Raw genomic sequence first — 11,048 nt, forward strand, 5'->3', positions numbered from 1 at the left:
GCAGCTGGCGTTGACGATTACAGTTGATTTTTTAGGGCACTACCTTCTATTTTTTGTTCCTTATGTCGATGCGCTGATTACGGTTTATGGCTACGGGATGTTTTCGGTACTTTCGGTAGTTTGATAGAAAGATAAATGGAATGGCTGAGGTGTCTATCTTTGCATTTCTCCCTCAAGCAAGACCCCCTAATCCTATAGGTTATAGCTTCGTTTTCGGGGTTCCAGCCCGCCGCTCCGGCATTTGAACATGTTTTTTCCACTCTGCATCGATCGTCAACTTCTCTACCTTGGACTTCTTGCTCCACTGCGCGTGGAAGACGCGCTCTTCGTCTTGCCACCGCTGGAGCTCCGCACCCAGCCACGGCGCAGCTGCAATGGCGCATTCCGTCGCCGCTTCCTGTGCGAGGAGATGCCCATGCTCTTCCAGACACACTTCCCGTACACGTCCCGCGAGCACGCCGCCACTGCCGCCAGTTCCCGTACCGGTGTGAGCGATTTTATCGGCGCGTAGTTTCGGCGTGGACAATTCTGATTTCCCACCGAAGATATATAGTACGGAGGGGCGTAGATGCGGTATCTGAGCAAAGATCCGCAGTGGTTCAGGGCGGTAGAAAGGAGAGGCGCCTGCCTGATCGGGATTTAGATCCGGATGCGTTGTCTTGTTGATGGGCTTTCCCGTGTCGAACTCGTAGTTAGGTCGCGAAAAGGTAAATACCTCCTGGTGGAGGGTTGTAGTTAATGTCACAGGAGGTTTACCGTCTTTGCTCGTTCCTTCCAGTAATGGATGAATGGCTGTAGGGAGATCGCGTAGCCCGTATTGGACCCAACGCTCTAGTACCCGGGGATCCCATGTCTTGTAAAACGGACTTCGCTGGAATCCTTCAGCAGCATCCCGGCGCGATTCCCAGAGATCCTTTCGGTAGGTCGATAATTGAGTAGTCCGGCTGATATGTTTCCTTTCTTCGACAACATCAGGGCTGTCGAACTGGGTAGTCTCGCGCTGGATGACTGGGTCCAAGAGGACGAGCGTATGGAGGAGTCGAGGATGCATCAAACAGAGTTGCACACTAGAATGAAAAAAAAAAAACGTTAGAAAAAATATCGCTGGTTATGCTTGAAATTAGCATACAGGTGTGCACCGCCCATGCTATGGCCAATTCCGATGATAGGCCGTGGCATTTCAGCTCGCTTCAAGTTTATGAAATGGAGGAGATCCCGCGGATGATCAAGCCAGCTAGCTAAATTGTAGCCGCCATGTCAGAATATCATTGGAACAAGGCTCATTGTAGGAAAGGGAAGCATACGGTCATTGCCGATTAGATCTTCGTTGATCACGCCGCTTTGCCCCTGGTGTGCAACATCAGCCATCCAGATGCTGCGGATTCGAAATCCATTAGATCTTGAGCGGGCATATATATCTTCCCAAAGAGGCTCGTAAAGCTCCTTAATTTACGGTCAGTCTTCCTCATTGTTCAAGCGATAGGAATGGCCACCGTTGACCTACTTTGGGAAACCCGTTGGCATGCGCTCCAATAATCGTAACATCTCCAGATTGCGGATCGAGGTTATCCAAAGGAATATATTGCTTGACAGCTAAATGCAAGACGTCTTCTTGCACATTGGCCGTGGCCCCAGGGTATTCTCTGATATGTTGACATGGAATGGTGTGCTCCACCACACGAAAGGGGCCTGGAGGCGACATCTCAACCTGATGCAAATAAATAGAGAGTTCTGGAATATAATTTTATATAGATATCACCCAGGAAATGATGAGTAATGACGGAGGAACGTAGCTAAATAGACGGGGGGTGAGCTTTACCGATGCTTTGGATGAGCCGAGGAAGTTGCACTACATACGCTATCTAAGGACTGATCAATTAGCCGCGGGTCTGCCAAATACTTAGGTAGGTGGAGGGAATCAATCACTTAGTTACGATTCAATACCGCCTAGAGTCTATTGTAGATTTTTTGGGACTCTTCACAGTAGTCCTTACCATCCAATACTTACCTCATTCCAACTTTTGCAGTAGTTACTACTCAGGTACGGTGTAGGCTTCCCCACGTTTTCGATACCCTTGAGAGACCCGATCGGAGTTCAAACTGAGAGGAGGTTTGCTATTGACATCAGGGAGTTTCGAAGGAAACAAAGAACAATCGCAGATTGTCTATGACAATGAACTAGAAAAAGGGCTGCCTGAGATCTTGTCCATATGAAAGAGACAACGTCGTCGACAACAAACCGAATGACAACGTCATTTCCACGTGACCTGGTGTCTCCCAGGCACGCGTCCGCGTCTCCCCGCGTCGCATGTGAGCAATCGGCTTTTTTTGCGGCCAAGGAGTGGAAAAGACCGTTTGGACCACATCGCCGGTTCTCCTGCCACTGTGCGATCAGAATACGTTATTTATCAGGGAGAATAGGGGCCTATTTATTGCCTTGACAAGAAACTCCTGGATTATCAGCCATCGCTGGCCATGGCGGACGACAAGGAAGATGTGCAGCTCTTCGGACAATGCAAGGCGTGTATCATTTGCTCTAAGGATCTGGATCAAGACACAGCGCAGCAGGTATGTGTTTCCAGATTGAAATATATATGCGCGGTCCAGTTGTTGACATGGTCGTATTATTTGTAGCATGCGTCGTTGATTGAGGAGAACGGCGGAGATGTCGTGATTTATGAGCCGCCCTCTACGTTCCCCCCAATCAATGAGTTTACACATATTATCTCATACACAATTGATTTTGCCGAGTACGAGACTGCTTGCGATGCGCTTATCCCCGTGGTGAAACCGGAGTGGCTGCACATGTCCTTGGCTAAGAAGAAGCTTGCAAACCCGCGCCAACACAGTCCGGACCCGAGACTATTTTTGAATGATGTCGTCGTCACCTGTGGCGATATACCTGAGGGCGATAAGGACGCCATCATTGGAGGAGTGCTCGCCAAAGGCGGAGTTTACAATGCAAGGATAAGCGGCTTGGTCACGCATCTGGTTGACCTGACTGTGGACTCGGATAAAGCCCGACTCATCCTGACCAAAAAGCTGAACGTGAAGATTGTCCTGCCGCATTGGTAAGCCCTTGAACCTGAGACAGTTTCCTATCTCATATGGCACTGGTATTCATTTCTTTCCAATACAGGTTTGATGATTGCCTCAAACTCGGGCGTCGGATTGACGAACGCCCCTATACGCTCCCGGACCCAGAGATTCTTCGCTCACCACCGGGGGCCCCCATTCGGTCTTCCGAGAACAAGGACATTGTGGGTGCATCTACGCCGGAGCCATCTGTTCTACCAAACACGGCCAAGAATCAGCATAAATTGGATGTCTTCGAAGGGAAACAGATTATGCTCTCGCCTGACCTCGGCATCGGCCCACATCTGAAGAGTTCTATTGAAGAATTGATCGAACAGGCGAAAGGAACCCTTACATCAGATGTCACCAAGGCTGATATGTTAATATGTCGCTATCGAGAGGGCGTCGCCTACCGTGTCGCTTCGAGATTGAACAAGGACGTGGGCAATCTGTCTTGGCTGTATCATATGCTGACGTTCAACACCTGGACATCACCATTACGCAGACTGTTACACTACCCAGTTTCTCGCACAAAGATTCCAGGCTTTGAAGGGCTCAGGATCAGTCTCTCGAATTATGTAGGTGAAGCAAGAGCCTATCTGGAGAATCTTATCGCCGCCACTGGTGCCGAGTGTACCAAAACATTAAAGCAGGACAACACCCATCTGATTACCGCTCACGGGAATAGCGAGAAATGTACAGCAGCACGGGAATGGGGCATGGATGTTGTCAACCATCTCTGGCTGGAGGAAAGTTATTCAAAGTGGAAAAAACAATCTGTCACCGATCCTCGCTATACGCATTTCCCCAAACGGACGAACCTCGGAGAGATCGTTGGTCAGACTAGACTAGACAAAACCGTCCTCGAGAGTCTTTTTTTCCCTTCAAATGATCCCCAGAGCCCTCGCAATGCCATACAGAACAAGGGCCAGAATTCCACAACCGATGCCAAACCTAGTGTTATGCTGCCGCGGACTGAAAAGACGACAAAATCGGAAGGAAGCTCCCGGGACACAGACAATGCCACCCCCCGAACCACCGAGAAGACACGAAGGATCGGCGTGATGGACAATGTACAATTACTCACAACACCAGCACGGTCTCGGATCGTCGCTGGCGGTAAGGAAAACGACACCCCATCGTCTACCAGCAGCCGCAAGTCCAAAGAGACCGCCGCTGCGCGGCTGCAGGAGATCGCGCCTGATATCGCTCTGTACGAAAAGGAGATGAAGCGTGTCGGAGGCGTTATCTATGGCGGTCGGCGGAAGACGGACGAGGACCGGATATCGATCGGTACGAAGAAGCGCCGGTCTGTCGAACCGCTCGACGAGAACCGCGATGAGGAGAATGCCACAGATTCTAAGAGGCAGAAGAAATCGCGGTGTCCGGTCTCCATATGTCTGTTGATTACCGGATACCAGAAATGGGTGCAGAACCCAAAGAAGGAGGATGCAGATAAGGTTTGTTTTCAAGATCATCCATTGTCTTTTTTCTAGCTCTAATCATATGACAGCGACAACTGCGAGAACTGGGTATCATGGTTGTGCAGGATGCGCGCAAGTGTACTCATCTAGCTGCTCCGTCCATCTTGCGAACCCCGAAATTTGTCAGCGCGCTTGCGTATGGTCCAGCTATTGTCAGCACTGATTTTATTACCCAGTGCCTCAAGAAAGACGAACTACTCGACCCTTCGGCCTTCCCGCTGCAGGACAAAGCGTCGGAGGAAAAATTCGGATTCTCCCTTGCAGAGGCGACTATCAAAGCGAAGAGAAACAAGAATAAACTTCTGGATGGCTACCGAATATACTGTGTTGAATCCATACGTGGAGGATTTGACACCTTCAAGTCCATCGTGGAGGCGAACGGCGGAAAATGTGCCATCTTCCGAGGGCGTATTACCCTCGCAAGTCCAGCGGAGGACAGTGAGGACGACGACGATATGAATGCCAGCAACAAAGGGCGCAGTGAGATTTGCCTCCTCAGCAGCCAAACCCCAGACCACTCGAAACTATGGCCGCGATTTCGTCAGATGGTGTATGATATCGGCAGAACACCTCGTATTGTTCACGTGGATTGGCTTCTCGACATCGCTATGTCCCAGGAGCTGCACCGAGCCGAGGAATATGAGTTGAGCGAGGATTCAAATCCGCAGGCCGACCATTGATTGATTCCTGGTGTTTTTCTGTGATTTTCGCATCGTTGTCTGACAGACCGCGTACATTGTTTCCTTCTGGGTCTGATCCGGTCAACTTCGTTTGATACCTGTACATGTCTGCATAATTCTCATCTGTACGGCCACAAACAAGGCCGGTAAATCATTTGTAATTCGGGGAACAACTGGCTCACAGGAGACCAATGAATTGAACATTGTGTCGGTTAGATGGAATAGATGTCCTGGAGTGTGATGGTATCTTGTGATTCAGAAAAACTTGACACCTTCCTGGCCCTCGCTCCCGAAGACCTGTGCTTTTCCACGCTTAACGAGGATAGTCAAAGATTTGAGCATGATGTCGGAGTCCATGCCATGGAATTCTGCACATTGGAGGGTTGAGTCAGCAGAGGTCACACCCACAATCCAAAGCCATCATACCTTGAGACATAGTACCTTCACCCTCCACTAATTCATAAACCGTGAGGACCATGTTCTTCTGTCCGGTTCCTTCGACCTGCAGTGAGCATCAGCAAGAGAAACCTTTATAACCACTGAGAGGACAGACGTACCCAGTCCATGATGATACCCGCCCATTCTTCCGGTCTCCTCCACCAAATCCAAGCCATCGTTTTATTCCCGCCGTCGATCCATTCGGACCTCTTGCCTCCACCCCCTTCTTCCTCTCCGCGCGCCATCCAGTCCAGAATCGCGCGTGCCTCGCTGAGACTGATTCGTTTTCGCAGCGCGGCGTTGTGGAAGAGAGGGCTCTCGACCGCTTCGATGAGAGAGAGCCGATAGACCCGGTGATGTCGGCACCATGACTGGATGAGCGATGACCATTTCTGAAGTTGGGAGAGCCGCGTCGAACTGTTCGGCTGAGGGGTGAAGAAGGGAGGGAAGGAATACGTGGGCGGGAACTGGAAGGGCGTTGTCGTTCCTGGGACAGGAATAGTTGGTAATTGAGACGCGCTCGCCATCTCTCCAGATAATTTCTAGGGACCTTGAACGATCGTTGTTGTTGCTGGGGTCAATCTTAACGACGATATAGCGGGGTTGGTCATAGGATCCCCCGCCGCAATTTGAGGTGAGAGAGGTAACTAATTGGCTGTAAACTTTGTTCCCGGTGATCAGAGAGAGTAGTGTGTGACCAAGCAGATGAATATAATTCAAGCCCCGTTAAGTAGAGAAGAAAAAAGACTTGGAAGCTGACTGGAGAGTGCTTGTCCAGGTGGTGGGTAGATATTAAGATAAGCGTCGACTCGGGGGGGGGTTGAAGCTGGGTTCCTCCACAGCGTCATCTGCCGTCTGTCCCCCAAAAAAATTCCACCTCCGCAGACCACCACCAGGCCGACAGACAGAGCAGCACGTTCACACAAACGCCGGAAGAGCTCTCAATTGCGGAAAGGCGACAACGGTCCCTGTTCTGCCTTTTTATCTCTAAACAATTGACTCCCTTCTGCCAATTCCACACAATGGCTGGCCCACCAGCAAAACGTCAGAAGCGGGAGGAATATCGCCGAGCCCAAGCAGCTCAGAATGAAGGAGGAGTCAAGCTGCCTCAGAAAAAGTTCTACCGCCAGCGCGCGCACGCAAATCCCTTCTCTGATCATCAACTAGACTAGTATGTCTGTTCCGAAGGCGGGAAAAGGCTATGGATGTTTCGCTGACTCTTGATGCGCACAACAACAGCCCTATCAGCCCGGCGCATATGGACTGGGCCTCTCATTTCCCCGCATATATCGATCCAGACACTTCCAAGGCGAACATTAATGGCGAACGACGCCTGGTCAGAGATGTTGAAGTGGTAGATATCGGCTGTGGGTTCGGAGGACTGCTGGTCGGGCTCGCTCCCGTCTTGCCGCAGACTTTGATTCTGGGTGCGCATCTCCCTTTATTTCCCCCAGCTCCGGTACCCAAAACTAATCCAATATGCCGTTTGCATGCAGGCATGGAAATCCGGATCTCGGTTCTTGAATACGTGACCACGCGTATCCAGGCTCTGCGCACTCAGCAAGCGCAGCTCAAGACTCCTTCGTCTACACCCCAGCCTGCAGAACCCTCCGGCACCGACGCTGCATCGCCGTCTGATGCCTCTGAGATTCCTCCGGCGCGTCCCGCATCTCTTGTGCCTGGAGGATATGAAAACATTTCCGCCATTCGCAGTAATACCATGAAATTCTTCCCCAACTTCTTCACCCGCCACCAACTGTCTAAGATCTTCATCTGCTTCCCCGATCCGCACTTCAAGGCTCGCAAGCACAAGGCGAGAATCATTTCAGAAACCCTCAATGCGGAATACGCCTATGCCTTGCGTCCTGGCGGCCTTCTGTACACCATCACCGACGTCGAGGAGTACCATCACTGGATCCTGAGACATTTCCACTCACAGAGTGGAGAGGAAGTGGCCGCCGATGCGGCGGAACCGGCCGAACAGGTCGCAGACACGGGCATCAAAGATCTCTGGGAACGGGTCTCGGATGAAGAATTGGAGAAGGATGAGTGTGTCAAAGTCATGAAAATATCCACAGAGGAAGGGAAGAAAGTCGCCAGAAATAAGGGCAACAAATATGTTGCTGTGTTTCGACGAAAGGCGGACCCAGAGTGGCCTGCTTGAACAAAAAATAAGAATAGATACTATTGTTTATATTTAATACAGTAGCTTCCGAGGCTCTTCTTGAACTATCAACGCCTAATGCTCAAGACTATATATTATTTCTTGTTAGTCAGTCCATAAAAGAGAAATGACAGAGGGATACTTGATATTTATATAGCAAGGAATATCCAATTACTAGATGCTAGAAGCATTAAAAAAAAAAAAAAAACAAGACCCGCTGAAAGCCGAAAGACATACAAATATAGTTCATCAACAATCATTTATATCTGGGGATTCATTGATCATTCCAATGCAGAATTGCCGCTTGCTAGATGCATATAATAAAGAGTAGGAAAGGAAAATGAAATATCAAGGGAAAAAAACAAAACCAGAGATCAAGAAACGAGTTTTCCAGAAGTAATGGAGCATTTGAGACCAAGCCAGGTCTTCTTACCATCTGCGCAGAAAAGAAAATCATCGGGGATGGGGCCTTGTTGATGTAACGCAAAGCAAGAAGAAAGAGCAGGGATTCGTTCGGTCAAGGAGACGCTTTGAGTCGAATTCCTTCGCACCGCTCACATACTGCAAGCTGAACGGGGCCACCGATTATCCGGCCTTTTGCTGTCCTCTTGGGTTGCCCTTCACGTACGAAGAATCTACCTTCAGGCCCAAACCCGTCGCCACACTCATGACAGACAAAGCACTTGTCATGCCACTGGCCTCCGATTGCGGAGATGACGACTTCGTCCAGGACAGGTTGCTTGCAGCCAAGACAGCGGGGCGCAGAGCGGCGAGAATGGCAGCGAAGGCACCAAGCAAAACCCTCCTTTTCCACGAAGGGTGTTGTTGAGTTAAAGGGCTATTGTCAAAGTTAGCAACCTCACAGACAGACTTGAAGAAAGAGGCTATCATACATCGCCGCATTCCGCGCAGAAGAAATGGCCAACATGCCATTCAGCTCCGCAAGCCACCACTATTTCACCTTCGATTGGCGTTTTGCAGCTCTTGCAGCGGGGACTAAACAATTCATGGAAGTCAAGGTGGCAATAAAACCGTAACGCATGTGCTTCCTCATCGTAGCTGGAGACATCCACAAGTCTCTCGTTTCGCTTCGCTTCTGGTTCTTGGTAGAAACCGACACACTCAAGGGCCGTATGGCAATGGTGACAAGTGAAGCATTCGGGATGGAAACGGGCATTTGCTGCAGTCACGATTTTTCCGGCTATGGGGAGCGCACACGCTGCACATTTCGCGGTGGGGACACCAGGCCTGGCGTAGGGTGTGTACCAGCGGTCGGCTGAAGCTGCTTGAGGGAGCTTAGAGGCAAAGGGTTTGCTAGGAGCACCTCTTATAGCCTGTGGCAGTGGGCGCGACTCCTTCTTTCTGTCGTCTTGTGGGGGTGGGGAGATTTCCGCGATGGTGGGTTCCTTGTCAGATGGAAGATTGATCACTGGTACCGATGGAGCCTCAGAAACTTGAATATCAGGAAGCGTGGGCGCAGGAACAGAGGCCACTGGTTTCTGACTGCCGATGATATCTCGGTCTCTCATGGGATCCACTTCTGTTGATTTCCAAGTGGGATCGAAACTCACAATTGGGCGGCCGGGACGATCACTGACAGCTGAGGGCATGGGGAGATTCGAACTCCGGTCCTTGAGCCTCTTGCTGGTAGCGGCACGTATGTCATCACTGCGTATCTCAATGCCATCCTTTGTGGAAACAGTATTGCTCTCCTCTTGTTTCTCATCCGGCTGTACCTGTACTCCAGGTGCGTTCGTTTTGTACAGAGGGTTCCTCGACTGGGTGGGGGGATTCTTGTGTATCTCAAACCGAGACAGCTTGTCGGTAAATGAAGTTCCGTCGGGCTTCCCAGGTATGGGTCGGGCCCCCCGAAGAACCGAATTCCGTGGTTTAACCCGCAATGCTGAAGAGAAAGCACCGATGGACATGGACCGAGGTGGACCTTGTGGTTTGGCATCGTGACCTTCTGGTTCCTCATAAATCTGGTCGCTTGGGTTTCTGAAGATGCCGTACTTAGACGAATCATGGCCATGAACTCTTGGACTTGAAGGACTATTCTCTTCCTCTGGGATCTCTTCTGGAGGTAAGGCAAAGTTCACTCTGTTTTTCTTTGCAGGTGATCCGGTCACAGTGCCTGGAATTCCATCGGTCACATTATGGTCGTGACTACCCGAAGAGCTGTCTGACGCAGAACGATAACTTTTCCGCCTGGGGGGAGAAGATATGCTACTTCTCATCCCGCGACTAGAGTTTGTGGTCGACTTTTTGATGCCGATTTCTTGACCGTCTTCATCAAAGTCAGGGTTGCGGTAGGGAGCCATCGGGTTCTTGAAGGGTACCCCCGGATGTTGATGCATCCAAACAAGTTCCGAGGCCTCGTCCTGGGCAGCCTGGTGAATTCTCACTTCGTCTTGAAGATCCATTTCCTCCAAGGCATCCCGGAGCGAACGTGCTTCCTCTTTCTCCTTCCGCCGCTGACCACTCTCTCTGTATGTAGTATTTTGAGGTAGGGGAACCGTCTGGACCGAGATCTGAGTAGGGAAAACATGCTTTCGCACCGTGGCCGAGGTTGGTTCCTGGACTAATGGACGGCCCGCCGAGCTGCCCATAGACATCTGCGAGTTGGCTCGGCGGTGGGATAGAGCACTCGCAGCACGGGGCCTCTCTTCCCCCGCCGTCTCGGGGACCCCTTGCTGCCTGTATGATGACATTGCAGATGAGGCTCGTGGAGGCAGGGTATCATGAATGCTCGATGTTGAGGTAGTCGTCTTGGATGGCAAAGGCCTGGATCCATTGGGGCGAGCTGGTCGGTTTGTCCGAAGATCGTTCAAGTAGGTTGCTATTAGCCAACTACGTGTTAACTAAACCTCATCCAACAAAAATCTTTCCTTCCAAGGAGGGTTTTACCAATCTGATCATGCGACATATAACTAGGACCCGGTGGAGAGACCTTCCTTTGGCCATCTCTCATCTTCTGTTTATTCATCATGGTGGCGGCCAGAGATCAGTGTCGGTTAAATCAAAAAGAAATCGCTCGTATCCGTCACCCTGGGAATCACGAAGAATGCCGAGTTGACGGGGGATTGAAGTGCTTCGGGCAGAAGCAGCCAGCATCAAGGATGGTATCAGGTCGCTTTCCCTTGCCTGGGACGACGATAAGGAACACCACACCAGAGAGGAGAGCGGAGGTCAGCTACCCTGGGCCAA

The 11,048-nt window shown here is 50.7% G+C and overlaps 5 protein-coding genes across 5 annotated transcripts; 2 read left to right on the forward strand and 3 right to left on the reverse strand.

The window, feature by feature from the left end:
- Nucleotide 1: 1 nt before the first annotated feature.
- On the reverse strand, nucleotides 2-2,075 carry ASPZODRAFT_1465315 (hypothetical protein). The gene is made up of 5 exons (XM_022725190.1): nucleotides 1,927-2,075; nucleotides 1,505-1,869; nucleotides 1,305-1,443; nucleotides 1,130-1,238; nucleotides 2-1,067 (listed from the first exon to the last, which is right to left on the reverse strand). The coding sequence occupies exons 2-5, from the start codon at nucleotides 1,700-1,702 to the stop codon at nucleotides 200-202; spliced, it is 1,314 nt and encodes a 437-aa protein (XP_022583873.1). The 5' UTR covers nucleotides 1,703-1,869; nucleotides 1,927-2,075; the 3' UTR covers nucleotides 2-199.
- Nucleotides 2,076-2,475: 400 nt separating this feature from the next.
- ASPZODRAFT_60475 (hypothetical protein) lies at nucleotides 2,476-5,239 on the forward strand (the record flags this gene model as incomplete). The annotated part of the gene is made up of 4 exons (XM_022728922.1): nucleotides 2,476-2,568; nucleotides 2,635-3,071; nucleotides 3,140-4,535; nucleotides 4,589-5,239. The coding sequence occupies 4 exons, from the start codon at nucleotides 2,476-2,478 to the stop codon at nucleotides 5,237-5,239; spliced, it is 2,577 nt and encodes an 858-aa protein (XP_022583874.1).
- A 255-nt stretch (nucleotides 5,240-5,494) lies between these two features.
- On the reverse strand, nucleotides 5,495-6,204 carry ASPZODRAFT_150261 (hypothetical protein; the record flags this gene model as incomplete). Its single annotated transcript, XM_022725600.1, has 3 exons — nucleotides 5,495-5,607; nucleotides 5,666-5,741; nucleotides 5,797-6,204. The coding sequence occupies 3 exons, from the start codon at nucleotides 6,202-6,204 to the stop codon at nucleotides 5,495-5,497; spliced, it is 597 nt and encodes a 198-aa protein (XP_022583875.1).
- A 495-nt stretch (nucleotides 6,205-6,699) lies between these two features.
- ASPZODRAFT_150262 (hypothetical protein) lies at nucleotides 6,700-7,841 on the forward strand (the record flags this gene model as incomplete). Its single annotated transcript, XM_022725601.1, has 3 exons — nucleotides 6,700-6,848; nucleotides 6,917-7,104; nucleotides 7,174-7,841. The coding sequence occupies 3 exons, from the start codon at nucleotides 6,700-6,702 to the stop codon at nucleotides 7,839-7,841; spliced, it is 1,005 nt and encodes a 334-aa protein (XP_022583876.1).
- Nucleotides 7,842-8,099: 258 nt separating this feature from the next.
- ASPZODRAFT_1465125 (hypothetical protein) lies at nucleotides 8,100-10,734 on the reverse strand. Its single transcript, XM_022725185.1, has 2 exons — nucleotides 8,735-10,734; nucleotides 8,100-8,679 (listed from the first exon to the last, which is right to left on the reverse strand). Exons 1-2 carry the CDS (start codon nucleotides 10,550-10,552, stop codon nucleotides 8,359-8,361), a joined length of 2,139 nt encoding a protein of 712 aa, XP_022583877.1. The 5' UTR covers nucleotides 10,553-10,734; the 3' UTR covers nucleotides 8,100-8,358.
- Between the last annotated feature and the right edge of the window lie 314 nt (nucleotides 10,735-11,048).

This window comes from Penicilliopsis zonata, assembly GCF_001890105.1.
Source record: "Penicilliopsis zonata CBS 506.65 unplaced genomic scaffold ASPZOscaffold_3, whole genome shotgun sequence".
NCBI classification, from domain to species: Eukaryota; Fungi; Ascomycota; class Eurotiomycetes; order Eurotiales; family Aspergillaceae; genus Penicilliopsis; species Penicilliopsis zonata.

Excerpts from the sequence above, each read along its gene's own strand:
- ASPZODRAFT_1465315 (XM_022725190.1), bottom strand. The coding sequence starts at position 1,702 with ATGTCGCCTCCAGGCCCCTTTCGTGTGGTGGAGCACACCATTCCATGT. Across the intron at positions 1,444-1,504 it reads ATGCCAACGGGTTTCCCAAA|GAGCTTTACGAGCCTCTTTG; the intron begins GTAGGTCAACGG and ends CCGTAAATTAAG. Across the intron at positions 1,068-1,129 it reads AGCATGGGCGGTGCACACCT|TGTGCAACTCTGTTTGATGC; the intron begins GTATGCTAATTT and ends TTTTCATTCTAG.
- ASPZODRAFT_1465125 (XM_022725185.1), bottom strand. The coding sequence starts at position 10,552 with ATGTCATCATACAGGCAGCAAGGGGTCCCCGAGACGGCGGGGGAAGAG. Across the intron at positions 8,680-8,734 it reads TCTGCGCGGAATGCGGCGAT|CCCTTTAACTCAACAACACC; the intron begins GTATGATAGCCT and ends CTTTGACAATAG.